This window comes from Corvus kubaryi, unplaced genomic scaffold (assembly GCF_017639235.1).
Source record: "Corvus kubaryi isolate FWS band 111438036 unplaced genomic scaffold, C.kubaryi_AGA036_p1.0 split3-73, whole genome shotgun sequence".
Taxonomy (NCBI): domain Eukaryota; kingdom Metazoa; phylum Chordata; class Aves; order Passeriformes; family Corvidae; genus Corvus; species Corvus kubaryi.
In genome coordinates this window covers 15,372,791-15,389,543 of record NW_024582091.1, presented here as the reverse complement: position 1 = coordinate 15,389,543, position 16,753 = coordinate 15,372,791, and the positions used below count along the sequence as shown (strand labels likewise).

Sequence of the window (16,753 nt, the reverse complement as noted above, 5' to 3'; positions counted from 1 at the left end):
TTCTGTCACCTGAGGGACCTGGCCCCTGTCTGAGGAGCCTGCCTTGAAGTTCACTGGGCACCTTCCAGCCAAAAAGCTTTGTGTTCCCTTTCCAACACTGTCTGCTTTTTCCGGCCCACTGGAAGTTCTCATAAAACATGTACTCTTGTTATTATTGTGGGGCAGTAATGCTGGTATTAGGGTAGCACCCAGAGGCCTGGAATGAGGTCCCATCAGGTTGTACACTGAGCACAGCCATGGGTCTTGGCAAAGGCATCAGCCCTGCCATGACAGCAATCACTGACGTGTGCCTGAAGAGGAACTGGAGGTATTGAGCTGGAGGAGACCCCCGTGGCTGCCAGGTAGGTGCACACCAGCCATGCCTGTCTTCAAATACCCAATCTTTTGTGCTGAAGGCAGGTTTTCACCCTCCTTTTCACAGCCTCAAGGAGACTGCTGAAAAGAAATATTATAGGATGCAACATAAAGCAGAGGGCAAGACAGGGAGGTCATAGTGACCCTCACAGAACAAGTAAGAGAATATCTGATCTGTGTGTCACCACTGGTGTGTTTCTCAAGAGAAATATTCCAGTCATAGTTTCTCTGAAAGAGACACTTTCAATGGCTTAGGGTAACCAATAATGTCTTATGTTCCCTCCCAGGATTCAAAGATCACTCTTTCACGTCCAAGAGGGAGAGAAAATGCACATGCTCCCAACTTCTGGCTCTCAGACATACCTTTAAAAATTGTGCAGTGCCCTGAAAAAGGGTTACAGAGGAGATGTCACCAAACAAGCCTGTCTGAAAGAAGCTTTCCATGGTTCAGATAAGTGATCTGCTGGAGAGACATGGGAGCCCACAGCTCATTTGTTCATTCTTTTTTGTCAAGAATGTAAAAAAAAAAAGTATTCAATTAGCTTTAGCAGATTTTTGGTTAAAAATTTAACTATTTTAGCATGAGAAAACTCTAGTTACTGTGCCAGTTTTTTTGATGCAGAAGCAATTATTGATTGATACATGCTATTTATTGGTACTCTTTAAACACTGTGTGTTAACTGATTTAACTGATTCCTCAGTCCTAGTGTTGCCATTTGTTCTCTGTCCTAGGGTACTTGGAGACTGTCCCCATGCTTTATCATTCTGCAAGGTACTCTGCAGCCACGTAATGTTTAGCAAACCCTATTTTGAAGACTTTTAAAATCACATTCACGGTTTCTGGACTGGTTTCTCTGTTAGTTTAGATTGGCAGCCCTGCATTGACTTCACTGAAAGTCTGGCAATTTACACCAACTGTGAATTTTGATCTTTATTTCTTCTTCTTTTTATTTCTGAGGACAGATTGGTTTATTTTAAAACCTGGCTGCTGGTGCAAAATGTGTGAAATGGCTTTTTTGCTGCATAAATATTTTTAAACAGTATTTTCAAGGATTTTGCAATGAGTTACAAGAAGCTGGCAAAGCTCTGGTACCCCCTTCATCTTGTGCAAACAGAATTATGTAAAGAGTAGGCCTCTGGGACATTAGCATGTTCAAGCAAAAAGAACATTAAAAAGCAACTTTTTTTCTCAGAGACCCTTAACTTTTCCCCATCCTGGCCCCTGGAGTGACATTCCACCATCTAGATATTCTACCTGATTTATCCTGACTAGATTTTCTTTATACCCCTGATAGAACCAGCTGGCCAGTTCACTGCTTGCATTTGCCATCACTGTAATGAACAATTAATCTCATGCTGTGAGTCCCTCAGTCTATAAAGCCTACTCCGTATTCAATTAAGTTCCTAAGCATAGGCGCAAGGCCATCTAAAAGTTGTTTTCCCTTGAATTTAGTAGGGTTTGGCCTAGAAAGTTGGTCCTCTGTCCTGGTAGTCTTTCCCACATAAGGGACACCTTTCTTCCTTACTCAGAATTACCTCAAGATCTTCTTAGCAGTGAGTATTTGCTTAGCTATACACCTTCCTAAAATGTTTTAATGTGATGAAGCTCTCGAGCATTTCTAAACATAGATGTAAATTTGAAACTGTACTCTAAAGGGTTTCTGCATCCTTTGAGTGCTGTCTAAGGCCAAAACTCATAGCCAAAGAAGCAAGTCTAAAACCTTGCCATGAAAATCAAGGCTCAGTATCTGGTTGTCAAAGGAGGGCTGCACCCGCTCTGAGGCTGCAGGGATGCTTTGCCTTCTCCAAAGCTGGCATTCGCCCAGCTCCCTGCACGTGCCTCAGCATCCTCTCTCTCACCCAAGGTTTTCTTTCCCTTCTCAACAGTATTTTGGGGAAGCCAGTCCTACTTCATGCAATATTAAGTCTCTTTCCTGAGGATGAAGAAATTTTCCTCCTCAGCTCTAACCACTATTATTCCAGCTTCCAGTTAGTTGTACACTGGTATTGCCGAAGGAAATAGTTAACAAATTGGGTCACAGCAAGACACAGACACTGCCAGATACTGACATGTATGTGGGATGACTTTGAATCCTCTTTTGGGCCTGATTTCCTTTCACTTCCTCATCTCCAAAGGCTGTGGTGTGCATGGTGGTGCAAGGCTGCATGCAGGTGGGTGAGAGCTGCACAGCCAGTTCCAGTTCCAGTTCCAATCCAAATCCCAATCCCAGTCCAAATCCCAATCCCAATCCCAATCCTGACATGAATAGCTGTCACAGGTCTTTGGGCATTAGAATGTTGATGGCTTCTCCTGACCTTTGCTTCATTTGACAACCTGCATGCCTTGCACCAGTGCACCCCTCCATCTAAGAACAGATGCCGCTTCCTGCCCCTTTCCACCTGCCCCAGATCTGCCCCCCTGCCTGCCCCTGCTGCCCAGCTCCATTTCACTTTGCATTTCCAGCCCCAAGGGGCTGCTTCCCCACCTGCACTGTGGTTCCTCACTCTTGCATTCCCATTGCTAGTACATCTGCTTCTGCAGGGATTTCCACTCCTTTCTGCTCACCTTCCTGCTCCCAGTTTTCCTGTTCACAGCATGGCAGCAGGGCCTGGCCAGGAAGAAAGCCTGGGGATGTGCATCCACCTGAGCTGCTCCCTTCTCCTGGAGGTGTAGGGGTAAGGCACAAGGGGCCAGGCAAGGAGGGCTTCCTCCCAAAGGCAAAGCTGAAATTTATTAGAGGGCTGGAGTTCTGTCTTTAGATCTTTCCTGGCTCTGATCCCGAGAAAATCATGTCAGTGAGAAGAGCTGGCAGCACTGCTGGCTCCCCTGGCTCCTCAGCCCTGGAACACAGGCTCAGCATTCGGCCCTCCAGCTTCTGAATCGTGGCTGAGCTGCACGTGGAGCTGGCTGTTGCTCCCAGCCTTTGCTCTGCCTCTCCATGCGCCGCTTCTATGGATCACAGGTGTTGTGCATTTGCCTCCATGGACTGAAAGGAGTTTTCAAGAGCTCCAAAATCACTCAAAGTTAATGGGAGCCGGGAGCCCAAAGCGCCCCTGAGGAGCTGCACTGCCCCAGCACCGCTCAAGCCCTGGTGTGTGCTGGAACTGGGATTCCTAAGTCACAGGATGCTTTTAAAAATGTGTTTCACTCTCTCACACAAGTAGGAGCCAAAAGCTTGAGAGTTCTGGTCTTGCTTCTGCAATTAAACTGTTCTGAGTTTTTTTAGGCAAGTCACAATCCTACTGAGCCTCTTTCACCATCTGTAAATGGGAGATAACAATACTTAACGTCCTTCCAAAGTAAATGTTAATGAGACTTCAGCAGCTTACGTCTGCATCAGGTCTTGAAGATAGAAGGCACTGGGAGAGCATTATGTGCTGTTGTTACTAATTGTGAATATCCTTCACTTTAGTTTGTTGTCAATTATTATTAAAAGTGAGAATTTGTGATCCAATGTAATATTACTCAGAAAAGATTTAGTATCTTTCACAGCCTGTAAATAACTTGGTTGTATTTGTCTGATGCAGAGATGGTAATAGGAAACAGATTTCAAAAGTGGTGCAAAAAGGAATGTGTGGTTGTTCTGACAATATAGTTTTCTTAAATTTAAACCTGATAAATCTACTTTGGACTTACATTTTCTGTGAGGAGAATATTTTTAAGTGAGGCAACATAAATGAATTCCTTAACTGAAACATAAACATTAGCACTATGTTTCTACCCTTCTGTTGAATTGTAATGAATAAACAGACACATGTCGAGGCTTTAAACAATATTTGGCAAAGCAGTATAGGGAATTTGTTCACAAATTGCAGAAGGAATCTGAGGAGGGTCTTCCTTCTACCAACTTTTTAACCCCAAGAAGTGAAAAGTGACACGTGTTGCAAGTCTAGACACATCAGTGTCATGAAGGGCATTGTGACATTTCAGCTGTTTACCAGAACTCTTTGTCTTCATTAACATGAAATGCCTCTCTGAAGCCATCTAAAATTTGCAAATGAAAATTAATTAAGCTGCAGTGAAGATATTAGATCAACTAACCCCCTCATAGGGAAAATTACTCAGGCACAGGAGAGCTCTGCTCAGTTTCCTTCACCTTTTTCATTTTCTTTATTCCCTCTGGAACCACAGGACGCTGGATGCATCCACTCAAACTTTGTAACTCCAGCATGAATGTTTGGCTTTCCTCCCTCTTCATTCCCATGGACTCACACTACTGTAGGCTCCTCTGTAGTGGGGGCTATCCCTAAAAGTCTACCTTACTGTAAATGGTGGAATAGCTTTTGGCTGTTGTGTCATGAAGAAGTCAGTTTAGGAAATGCAGAAGTTTTCCCAGGGATATGGGTTTGCTGGTTAGAGTTTTCCTCTTAGAGACTTCCATTCCCCGTTGACTGAGTCTACATTCCCTAACACCAAAGGGTTCCTAGCCCTTCTGGGCCATGGTGCACCAGCTGAAGGATTACTGATATTGCCATACTGCTCCTTTGCACAGGAGCAAGTAAGCACACGAGTATGGGTCACTGATGCGAAGCAGCCAATTTGTCTGTGGAAAATGAAGTCTGGGCTCTTTCTTTCATGGCTGAGGGTTTTTTTACGCTCTCAAGCCTCGTAAAGCCACTGCGTAGCTCCAGGTGTATGTATGGTTTTGTGTGTTTTAATGTAGCTTCTTAAATACTTTAGATTAAAATCCATAATATTTTTCTAATATAATAGGAAGTTTGGAAGAGTCAGCTCTAATTAGTTTTATTATTGTTGGTAGCAGCTCTTGGCATATATGGATCTTTAATGGAATCTTGACTTCTGTGGAACTGAAGCAGATAGGAATTTCTCACAAGAACAGAAAGGAGTGAAAATTCTAGTCTTTTCCATATTTCTAAGCAGCCAGTTATTTTGGAATCTATTGCAGATGTATCCCATTAACTGTCAAGTTACTTAGTAAACCCACCAAATTACTGCACACTCACTCAATAAAAGTGTTAGATACATAAAATAGCAAGGAAGATCTCAAGGTTTTGTTTAAACCTCAACAGGGAAAAAAAAAGAATTGTTTTGGTTTGGTGTTTTTTGTTTTCTTGTATTTTTGGGGTTTTGTGTTTTTTGGGTGGTTTTGGTTGTTGTTTTGGAACTTTTTTTTTTAAGCAAGGAATACAGCCAGGGAAAATGAATGTTAAAAAGCTAGCAGCACAAAATGAGGGCTTACATTTCCAAACCTCGACATACCACATGTGCCTATAAAATACAGGAAATGGGTACAAATGTGAAGCTGCACACAGGATTAGAGGCACATGAACACATTTAAAGCAGGTGGAAATAATGTCAGCTGGAGCTGTAATGTTAGGTTTGTACCAGGGGGCAAAGAGTAGATGGGGCTGTACTGCTATTAAAGTACTCTTGACACAATTTTCTGAGAAGAGAGCATAAACACAAACAATTTCTGGCATCCTTAAACAAAAGTACAGATGTTAGTTGCATCTCTTCCCATTGCTTTTAAAACAGCAAAGCCTCCGGGCCTTCAGTTCAACTGCAAAGACTTCCAAATCCAGAGAGCTACTTTGTCAACAAAAGAAGCCTGGGGGAATAACACAAAAGTGACTCTTTTTTGTCAACTGGCATTACAATATCATGCAAGGCCAACACATGACATCAACCTGTTGGGAAATCTGTGGTCTGGTGCCAAGTTATCGTCCAATAGGTGTGTCATGCATCAAAACAATGATGGGATGTACAGAGAACAAGGAATAAGATGGCCTCTACTGCCTCCACAGACTCATCCCTACAAGATCAGCACAGGCAGGGGTATCCTCTGTAAAAATGTCTGTTTTCCCTCACATTTACCGATTACCATTTACCAATTTACCCTTTAAGGTATCCTATATCAGAAAGAGCCTGCCAGGATGAGTGTAGGGTCTACAGAGGAAACAAGCTTTTAATCTCTTTTTGGATAATCCTATCGTCAGTGAGGGTAAAAGTAATTTGCCATTAGCTATGCCCAGTGCTACAATCTCCTCCCTCAAGATCCTGAGGGCAGCTTGAGCTATGAACCCAGCAGCCAGGTGCAAGGGCTAAGAGATGGCAAAGAGGCACAGCACAGGATGGCCCTGACCCTGTCTACATCCTCTGGGATATGAGTTGCTCTGTGTGCACAGTTGGTAAAGTTTACTGCATCCTGTGCCTCTCCTGCCAAACTCTTGCTCACAGTGAGGATCTAAATCAAAGGCTCTTCTACTTCTGCAGCCCTGCCTCCTCATAGCAGCTTAGATTACACATTTTCCACAGACTAGAGGAGCACCCATATCCTACGGCTTAAAAGCAAAACCTGAAGAGCTGCCCGGTCCAAAGAAATTTGTGTTTCCAAAAGAGACAAAATGAGAATGATTTCAGAGTCTGGAATCCCTTCAATCAGCATCTTCCAAAAACAACCCTAGCCCTGCATCCAAAATCTACTGAGAGAGAGAAAACAAGCAAACCTTTCCCACTTCTGAAGATACGGCATACTTGCTTCAGTGCCCATTAAATGAGATAGTAGGTTTTCCTCCTCTTTGCCAGGTTAAACTACAGATATTCCTTCCCATTCTCTTGTACTGTGCTCTTCCAGAGCACACATAAAGCACCATCTGGCCCTTCATTAACTCTATTTGATTTCTTTTGATCTCATGTAAACGATGAGAAAAAGATCTAAGACTCCCTTCTCCTCTTTAGACATGTGCATAACTCACATCAGTGTCAATGAGAGTTAAACATGACTACAGAGAGGAAGAGATAGAAACCCCTGTGTGTTTCACTGTAGCATCTTTGCATTTGCAAAATGGAAACAAAATGGTCCAAAACCTAATTCCCAGATCACATTCCTCCAAGTCTCAAAGTGAACCTCAGAGAGGATGTAGAAATACCAGGATAGTATGACAGGACACAATGGGGTTGTTGATGTTCTTATTCATAAAGAAAATCCTCTCGATTGTCATGAATTCAAGTGTCTGCAGCCCAAAGGAAGAGAAAAATAATAAAATTTAAAATGCATTTTGAAGTTTTCCACAATACATTTGATCTTCTGTTTATATACAAGACAAAATTTGCTGTAAATTAAAGCCCGAGGTCACGGTGCTTTCCAAAGCTCCTCTTTTATTTGGCCTCCACAACTCCCCTCCCTAAACAGTACCATCACTCTCCAGATGAATGGATCACGTTCAGCATTATCTTTTGTCACTGCTGGTCAATTTGTAAGGACAAAAGATGCTCTCTCTGTTTGGCATTGGGCAAAGAAGCAATAGCTCTGGAGAACTTGCAGTCACCAGTTAATACCTCGCTTTCCAAGGCATGCAGGGAAGTTTGCACCGATGTAACACCTCGGGCAGTAAAGGCCAGGGATACCTACAGCCCCGGGAGAACCCCAGTCACCCACGCAGTTGTGGTCAGGCAGGGGGGCAGGGGATGTGGCATAGCCCCTCACATCCCCTGGAGCAGGGTGCTTGTAGCGGGATGCTGAGGCGTTCACTCCGTCCTGCACCACACCCTGGCACTGAGGCTCCCGCTGTGGTCTCCTGCCAGTGGGTTTCTCAGCCTCTGTCCCACACCTCAGCATTCCCTTCTGCCCCTTCAGTAAAACTTTCCGTGGAGCAGGTGATGGATTTCAGGGTCCATGAGTGTGGTAAGAACAGCCAAGCCTGCCCAAGAGCTCATCGTTCTAAATACACGGCCTCTTGCGCCCAGCTGAAGCCGTCTCTATGTATGTGCGCGTATTGGTATAGACACACTTACACATCTCAGGCCTGTCTCTGCGGTGAGGGCGCTCCCAGCCTGAGCACCGACAGTGCAGTCGCGCTGCTGCGGGACGCGACGGGTGCTTTGCTGCCGGACCACGACGGGAGAAAACGGGGGCGCGGGGCTGGCGACAGCGGAGTAGCTGCGCGGGGCTCCGCGGGCGCACAGCCGGGCACGGGCCGTGCCCACGGGGCTTTGAGCCTTTTCGAGGCACAGCGGCGGGCTGCCTGCCCCGCCATCCGCGGGTGCGGAGCGCGGCGGGGAGTGGAGCGGCCCCGCGGAGCCCCGGCCCCGGCGAGCCGCCGGTACCGCGGGAGGCAGCCGGGCCCTCACAGCCGGTCCATTTCGTTCCCCTGGCGTTTAATGCGGGCTCTGATCTAGTGCAATAATCAATAACCATCCTTTAGTCTTTGAACACCAGGGGGCTGAGAGGACTTTTCAAGACAAATTCCTCGGGCGATGATGTATATTTCACACTTACTGTGCACTTTCCACTGAGAAAAGAGAAAGAAAGGGAATGGAAGAAAAACAAAAAAAGGAGGAAAACAAGAAAAAAAATAGAGTGAGAGAAGAAAACACTAAAGGAAATAATTGCATTTGTCTACAGACGTGAACGACTGAAGGAATCTGGACCTCAAGGCATGTTTATATTTAATACAGAATAGTGCAATCGATATACATGCATGTGTGTATATGTGTTTGGACATACATATAGATTTATATTATTATGTATATCTGTATGGATATACACACGGGCATTTGTTTATTGTTAAAAAGGCGCCAAGGGACTTTACCCACGCAAACTTTAAAGGACAGCGATTTTAAAGACCTGCTTTTCTTAAGTCCCCCACTAGCGCCTCGTCCTCGCCCCACTCCCCGGGTAATTACAAGCAGAGTGCTCGCACAATTTTAGTAACTGTCTCCCTTTCAGCACATCATCGAAAAAACAATATATTTAAAAGATAATTCTTGTTTGCAACACTCGATAGGGAACTCGGGGGAAGTGGTCTCCTGGATCTGAAAGCATTTTGGTCTGGCTGTCTGCGCAGGGATTTAATTTTGACGAGCCAGGTCTCTTCGTTCAGGTGACAGGGCGAATCGGGCCATGCTCCGGAGCTCGGCCGGCACCTCGCTCCAGCGGGTGGCGGGGGCGGCGTGGCGAGCCGCCGTGCGTGGGCTGCAGGGCAGAGAAGCCTGTTTGATGTCTTCTTCAGAGATCGCTGCCCAGATGGAGCTCAGTTTTCTCCTACATCAATGCTTTTCTAACCCTAAAGCCTACCCGCCTTCCCCTTTCTCCAACAGCTCCCCGATAACGCGCTCGCCCGCCGCTTCTTTGTGTCCCGGCCGGGCGCTGGGGCGCGACGACGCCGTTCCCAGGCAGACTGCCCCCAAAAAAGCGGGTACGCGGAACCGAGGGAGCACGGCTGCGGGCCATGATGACGTTCCAGCGGGGATACGGGACTGCGGGGAGCCGCGGCGGGTCTCGGAGTGGGCAGTGCCCCATCACCGTCCCCTGACATGGGCCGCCGCCAGCCCGCGGCTCGCCTGGGCTTCGGGGATATTTGCAGGGGAGAAAAAAAAGCAGAAAACGAGTGCTGCCCCCAGAGTGCGAGTGTCTGCGCTCCCTCGGCAGCGAGGGACGAGAGGGGCTGATCCGAAAATCCGGGCGTGAGGCTGCGAGGCGAAGCCTTCGGGCTCCCAGCGCCGCGTCCCACTGCTCGGGTAAAGACCAGTCGGTGAAGGTGTGTTTCAGTCAGCGAGACAGTGCTATTCCCCTCGCATATAAACACAGGAACGGCCTTTCATGAAATTCAGACAACTTTGTAAAACACCATCTACTCACACGTTCACACCGAGAAGAGCAGTAAAAGGATATGAGTGCAGGGTCTGGATTTTATATTTTCCTGTCCTCTGGGGTCTGGTTTTAGACGGAGGGGATTGTGGTTTTTTATTTTAGGGATTTTTTTTCTTTTTCTGTGTGGGGAAAGATTAACCTTTGGAGCTGAGAAATACAGGTGCTCCCAGGAATTTCTCTCCCCCCGCTTCCCCCCGACGCACACATCTAGGAGAGAAGGGCCAAGCTGGGTTGTGCGGGACCGGGAAAGGGAGATTACAACGTTTAAAGTTAAAACAAAGGGCTCTCGTGTTTCCCACCGAGCAGTAGTGGGCTAGTCACGGCAGGGAAAAAGTCAAGTCTTTAGCAAGTGAGGGAAGAAGGAGGAAAGCCAGTTCAAGACCAAGAGGCAGGGACTTTCGTTCAGAAATTGATCTATGCTTGGAACAGGAAAAATTGACTCTTCCTTTCACATCTGTCCGATTATTTCGGTTTATTTATAGCTGATGGGGAAATATCTTCTCCCTCGCCTCCCTGGGAACAGGAAAAGCGCTAGTAGCTCTCTCCTACGGGATGAGCTTTTCTGTCGCCGAGAACAAGCGCTGCCCGCGGGACGCGGCGGCCGGCGGGGCGGGGGCTGCTCCGAGCACCTCCTGCCCCCGCCGCTGCCCCCTCACCCGTGTCCGACAGAGCCTTAGAGCGTCCCGCAGGTCAGGCTCGTGTTTCGGGGGAGCTCTGTGAGGCGCGGACAAGGAGGCCCGATCCTGCAGTCACACCCGCATAGCGTTCGGACTGAGCAGAGACCGTAAGGTCAGCTTCCGAAGCAGCCTGCTGGGCCGTTTCGTGGCCATAAAGTCCTTAAGTAACCTTGCATTAAAAACACAGGGGAGAAAGGAAAATAAAATTTAAAAAAAAGACTTCTTTGACACGGTTCAGTAATAAAACAATCGAAAAAGTTAAACCTCTCCTACTCGGGCTCTCCAAGAAGGGAGTTCGCAATTAGCTGCAAAATCCCCTGTGAGTTAATGACCTAATTTGTGAGATATAAATTCACGAACTGTCTTGCTTTCTTACTCTTTTCTTCTTCTTTTCTTTTTTCTTTTCTTCTTCTTTTCTTTTTTCTTCTTCTTTTCTTTTTTCTTTTCTTCTTCTTTTCTTTTTTCTCTTTTCTTTTCTTTTCTTTTCTTTTCTTTTCTTTTCTTTTCTTTTCTTTTCTTTTCTTCTTTTCTTTTCTTTCCCTGGACCTCCGTGGAAATGTCTTTATTTATTTGTTATAATACACCAAAGCTACAGCTGGGACACTGCACAATATTGAAAGAACAGAAAACACTCGCTTGGGTACCCTTGGCTTTGTAAATAACTGCTTTGCCAATAGATGGCATAGTGTCCTTTCCATTCTGAGGAAGCTCCGCTTCCCCGTTTATTTACCTGTTTGTTTTGCTCGCAACATTTTTTTTTTTTAACGTGTAAACGTCGCTTTGAATTTCCTTCCCCGGAATACAGAAAACATGGGTATCTTTAAAAAGGTATATTGCAAAAATTAAAATTACAGATGTAATACATACTGTAAAACCTATAAAAATGCGTTTACAATGGTTACTTAAAAAAGAAATTTATAACTTTCATATGTACCTTACTCGTGCAATATGCAACTGCCATATGTTTCCTAGTTCCATAATTCAGTTTTTCCTGGACAGCTGGAGCAGGTAGTACTCCTTAAAGTACATTTCACGTAATATGAGAACTAGCCTTGACTAAAGACCGAGGGTTGCCATAAAAAGACAAACCCTGCTTTAAAAATGCTGTTTAACTACACATCATTTCTTACAATGGTATGATATAAATGTTCTCGTAGACCCACGTTACGATAAAAAGGGGATATACTGTATCTTTTTACTGCTGAAATCCCAGCTTCGCAAACATAAATATTTCCAATTAGTGACTTCACCCTAAACTACAGTGATTTAAAGCTACCTGATTTAATTTTATTCCATACACATTTTCATTTTTTTTTCCGAGACAATAATGAAATTATGAGTTAAATGTATAAGGAAGCAATAAAAAAGTAAAACCAAGGGTTTCTTCAACCCTCATTTAGCATTTGCAAATGCTTATTTTGTGACTGGAGTAATGAAAAGGCTATTTTAAAAAATCGTTTGTCTGAAACGAACAATAAATGTAAGTGGGAGCGTCGTATTAAAGAATGGAGATTTCCTTAAAAATGATTCATACTCGTGACTATGTAATTAGGAATTAAGAAAGTAATATAAGCGCTATAAAAGGCAATCACCAGAATGTTTATAATTTTAACACGGATGCCTTTAAACTGTGTTTTCAATTCTTTAATGCAGCTCCTCAGCATTTTCACCCGTCCGGAAAGCCGGTCGGTTGGCTGAGCGTTTATTTCCTTACGCTGATCTTATTTATACACCGCAGCAGGGGAGCGAATATTTTTTTTTCTCTAAGTTTTAAAACGAGACCTGAGGCTGCGGGGGCACCGTCCTGTAAGGACGGCCGGGACGAGGGGCTCGGCGGGCTCACGGGGAAAGGCCGGTGCCCGCCGCGCGGGGGGTGACGCGCGCCTGCCGGCGGACCGCGCGCCCCGTCGGCGGCTACGGTGGGCTGGCCCCGACCCGTTTGCCTCCTCGGTGCGCGGCCGTCCCGCGGTGCTGAAGCGGCAACAAAACGTGCCACGCCGTATCGATGAGCCCTCCCCTAATCCCACTCGCGGCGGCGGTTTGAGGGCTGCCGTGGCCACGCTCCTGGCAGGTTGGGCTTGGCTTCGGCGCGACCGGCGATAGCCGCAACGAGGCTCCCCGCGGCTCAGGCTAAAGCTGGGTCACTGCAGGCGACAAAGGGCTCTGTGCGCGATGAGAGCTCGGGGCTTCCCCTCTCTTCCCCGGCCCTGTTCCCTTTTCTCGGCTCCTGAGCTAGAAGCACCGAACGGGATGCTGCATGCTCTCTGGTCCTGGAGGCTGGGTCCAGAGCGGCCTCGTCGTCCGCTTGTTTTGGGACCCGCCAGTCGAGTTACGTAGTTTGAGCCCGGGGAGTCTCAAGTGTTGGGAAACCGACCCCTCTCACTCTCGTTCCGGCTCGGCCGCAAAGCTAAAGTCCGTCGGGCGGGCGCACGAGGCTGCGCGTTCGGGACAGGCCCCGGGACGAATACCAGGGGGTTGCCCACGGCCGCTGGGGCACCGCGAGCCTGGGCCCGGCGTGGGATGAGCCGGGACCGCCTGCGCTGCACGCTGTGAGCCGCGCTCGTTTTGCGCCCGAGGAAGGTGATATACAAAAGTGGAAGCAGGGGCCGAGCTGCTCTCATCGGAAACCGATGCAGAGCCCCGCCGCCGCTCCGGACGACCGCTCCTACCGGGTCCCTAGTGCCACCTCTTCCGTCGGGCTGCAGCCCACCTGGCAGCGGGGAAAGCAGTCCGGCCGGAGGATCCCCGGCGGAGTGGGACGTGAGGGCTCTGGGGACTTTCCTCTTTTCTATCTAAGCCACGCTTAACCTTCTCTCAAGCCTCTTTCGAGGGTCACCTGTATCTCTGGGCTAGTCGCTCTAAGCTTGCTGTTCAGCCCATTATAGCAAAATTGGAAGTGCTAATTCGCCCCCGACACACACTCAGCCGCAAGCAAGGGCAAGGGAGAGAAACGGGGGAGAAGGTGCACTTGGGATGCACAAAAACAGGGTTCACAGGCGACTCTCTCACCGGCGCCTATAATTTTTCTGCAGTTGATAATGTTTGACTGACTAGACGCGGTGAGATCCTTGCTATCAGTTTTACACACCACGTCTCCTTAGGGTGAAGCGATTAGACTCACTTGGGGGGCGGAGGGAAGAAGAGGCTAATGATAGAAATATGTTTTCCTTAGTGACTGTTCCTATGGATCCCTGCTGGCTAGTTACAGAAAACCGTGTCTTTGAAGTGAAAAGGACGCTGTGGATATTTTACTCTCTGGATGCACCCGGGTTCAATGTTCGAAAAGATCTGCAGAAATCACACTGTGAATGGCAAAACATGGCCATAACCTTCCTGTAAATGTCATTCAAGATTTTCTAAGGGAGGACAGGAAAATATCTTTCTGGTGTAAAACAATATATTTTTTTTCCCCTGAAGTCTAAATATGTGACTCTTCTACATCAATTCACCTCACCCAATTGCCTAAAAACCCAGACTGCATTTTAAAGTCCGGAAATAAAAGTAACCCCAGAAAGGTGTTTTGGATATATATATTATTCCATTAGCAGATCATTATATATATAGATCCTTCTCTCTTTCATCATCCCATAAAAAAATTAATCGGACAGACATATGGATAACAGGTTGTTCGATAAATTTAAATCCAAACAGTTATTTCAAAAAGTCAAGAAATGAAAACAACATGCCACATAGCAACCTACAGAAATCTAGCGAGGAGTAAAAAAATCAGCAAGGGTCATTCCTCTAGAAATAAAAACAATCCGGGCGATCTGTCCATCCGCCGTAGGGCGAGCAGGCTGCGCGCACCCCGCTGTGCGGCATGGAGGGATGCGGAGCGGTGCGGAGCAAGGGGTCAGGGTGTCTTCTGCGGGAACGCGCGGCGGCTGGCTCTAGAGGGAGGGAAAAGAATAAAAACCGGGCAGGATCAGCAACTCCGTGCCCAGAGGCTTCTCCGTGACCTTCGCGGCACCGCCACCGCTTCGTCCCCGTCCCTGCATGCGCGCCGCAGCCGCCCTCCACCGGCGCTGCGCCGCCGGAGAGCCCGGCGGAGGAGCGGGGCAACTCGCCCCTACGCCGGCAGGTCCCGGCGGCCGCTCGGGGCCGGCCCCGCTCTCCGCACCCGCGCCGAGTTTCTCCAGAAGCTCAGCCTCGCCCTAAAGCCCCCGCGCCCCGCGTGGCTCGCACCCGGGCCCCGCCGCCCCGGAGCGCGCCCTCCTCCTCCCGCGCTCCTCCGCGCCCCTCCCGGTCCGCGGCGGCGGGGGTCGGTACCTGCTCCCGCGGGCCTCGCCGGGGCCGTCGCACCGGTGGCGGTGGCGTGTGTGGCCCGGCGGCCGGCCGCGGGCGGAGGGAGCGCGGAGCGGGGCGGCGGAAGGTGCCGTCGGAGATGGGCGGGCGGGAGAGGAGGCTGCGGGAGCGCCCTCGGACAGATAACATCCATTTCCTTCCTTCCTCTCCTCTATCGATCTCATCTCCTCCGCGACGGCGTTTAAACTCTTGCAAGATCCTCTAGCTTAGCACGTTTCGATCACTCTCGCACATCTGATTTCCTTCAGATACAATCACGGCTGGAAAGGCAGAGCAGACAGACTTTAGACCATGGAACAGTTAATACGTCCCAGATTTGATGTAAAGATAAACTAACTCCACAGCACTGTTTGTCGGTGACAGGCATTAAGCATTTTCTGCTCTCCTATCAATTCAGAGCGACAGTCACTGCAGCGCAATTCTTTTCGTAGTAACGAATTTCTCTCAGACAAGTTGCCATCTCTTCCAATGTGGAGAGAGTTAGTGCTCCTACGTCGGTTTCGTTTTTGTTTTGTTTTTTATTTTTCTTTAATTAATTATCTTTCTGTCACATACCTAATTTTTCACGTCTGGAAAGCACTTCTACAATTTTAACGCTGATAACCTTATTTGAAGGGAAAATTTATCTCTAGGGTATATTTATTAATCAGTCCATTCCTCATAGTCTCTGACGAAACATCTATTGAAATTAGCGATAAATTTGCATTTTACGGGTAGGTAAAATACAATAATGGAAACGGTTACGTCTCCTAAATGGCAGCTATTTCCGTTTTAGATTACGATCAGAATTCTCAGCTGTGCCACTCGACGGCCCGAACAGGACCTCCAAGGCTGTGACACAGGCGAACCAGATCACGAATTTCCTTCTCTCCTTTGCCCAAAACAGCGAAATGAGTTTGAGATCCTAGTCCCCTAAACATTGAAATCTGCCACATTGGGTTTTTTTAAAGCTGGAGGGTTTCTATTCTGTTTCTTTCGAGGGAGCATGTCACTGCATTTAGTTCTGAGGACAAAAAATAAAATTAAAAAAATAGGCAAAAATGTCCCAACAAGAGAAGAAAAAAAAAATAAAAGAAAAGAGAGAAAACACAACAAAAATCTCACCAGCTTTTCATTTCCCTGGATATGCAAAGGAAAGAATATCTGGTTCCAAACTTTTAATAGTTTTACTCACTGGAAAGATACGAAAGAGGATTTTCCCTGTAACTATTTTATGCACCTGAATATGATTATTACTGAAGTTGCTGCGGCTGGATGCATCGATGTTCATACAAGGTTCGGTTTAATTCTCGTTTTATTGCAGCCTTAGCGCTAATGGGTTGGGTTTAGCGGAGGTTGTGGATTCTACACTGGAACCTCTCTGCAGCCAGAGTTTGAATAACAACGCGATCAATCTCCAAGCGCAACAGTAACAGTAATAATTCCTAATCCCTTACAGCAAGACAGGGCACAACGTCATTTTTTAACGTCCGAACGGTTTTCCCGGCCCAAACGCTGCGCTCCCCGAGAGCCCCCCTTCCCTCTGCGTTCCGGGGGGAGATACGGCTGGGATCGGGGGTGTCCCTTTAGCGTTCATTGCGGGTGCATCTGCCGCGGGCCGGGGGCGCGGGGCTGTTCGGGCCTGGGCAGAGGCGGGCGCGGGACGGTGGGGCGCTCCCCCCGGCCGCGGCGGCGGGGCCCCCTGGAAGGGCGGCGGGGCCGGGGCGGCGCTGATTGGGCTGCGGGCGGCCGAGCCGCACCGCCCCCGCCCCGCGGCTCCGCCCGGCCCCCGCCGCCGCAGTGACACTAATGAGCGAGTTCTTC

General features: G+C 47.8%; 1 protein-coding gene across 4 annotated transcripts; it reads right to left on the bottom strand.

Annotated features, from left to right (window-relative positions):
• Positions 1 to 14,159: 14,159 nt before the first annotated feature.
• INAFM2 (InaF motif containing 2) lies at positions 14,160 to 16,592 on the bottom strand. Of its 4 annotated transcripts, none has more exons than XM_042017329.1 (3): positions 16,387 to 16,592; positions 14,915 to 15,210; positions 14,160 to 14,535 (listed from the first exon to the last, which is right to left on the bottom strand). In XM_042017329.1, the coding sequence occupies exons 2-3, from the start codon at positions 15,077 to 15,079 to the stop codon at positions 14,353 to 14,355; spliced, it is 348 nt and encodes a 115-aa protein (XP_041873263.1). In that variant the 5' UTR covers positions 15,080 to 15,210; positions 16,387 to 16,592; the 3' UTR covers positions 14,160 to 14,352. The 4 variants fall into 4 exon arrangements, with proteins under 4 accessions (XP_041873263.1, XP_041873267.1, XP_041873266.1 ...); XM_042017333.1 differs by lacking the exon at positions 16,387 to 16,592 and adding an exon at positions 16,170 to 16,369; XM_042017332.1 differs by lacking the exon at positions 16,387 to 16,592 and adding an exon at positions 16,055 to 16,137.
• Positions 16,593 to 16,753: the final 161 nt, after the last annotated feature.

What these genes read in the sequence shown, in the direction of transcription:
- INAFM2 (XM_042017329.1), bottom strand. Translation starts at nt 15,079, where the DNA reads ATGTTATCTGTCCGAGGGCGCTCCCGCAGCCTCCTCTCCCGCCCGCCC. An exon ending in GGCGAGGCCCGCGGGAGCAG is followed by an intron (nt 14,536 to 14,914) that starts GTACCGACCCCC and finishes CCCTCCCTCTAG; the next exon opens with AGCCAGCCGCCGCGCGTTCC.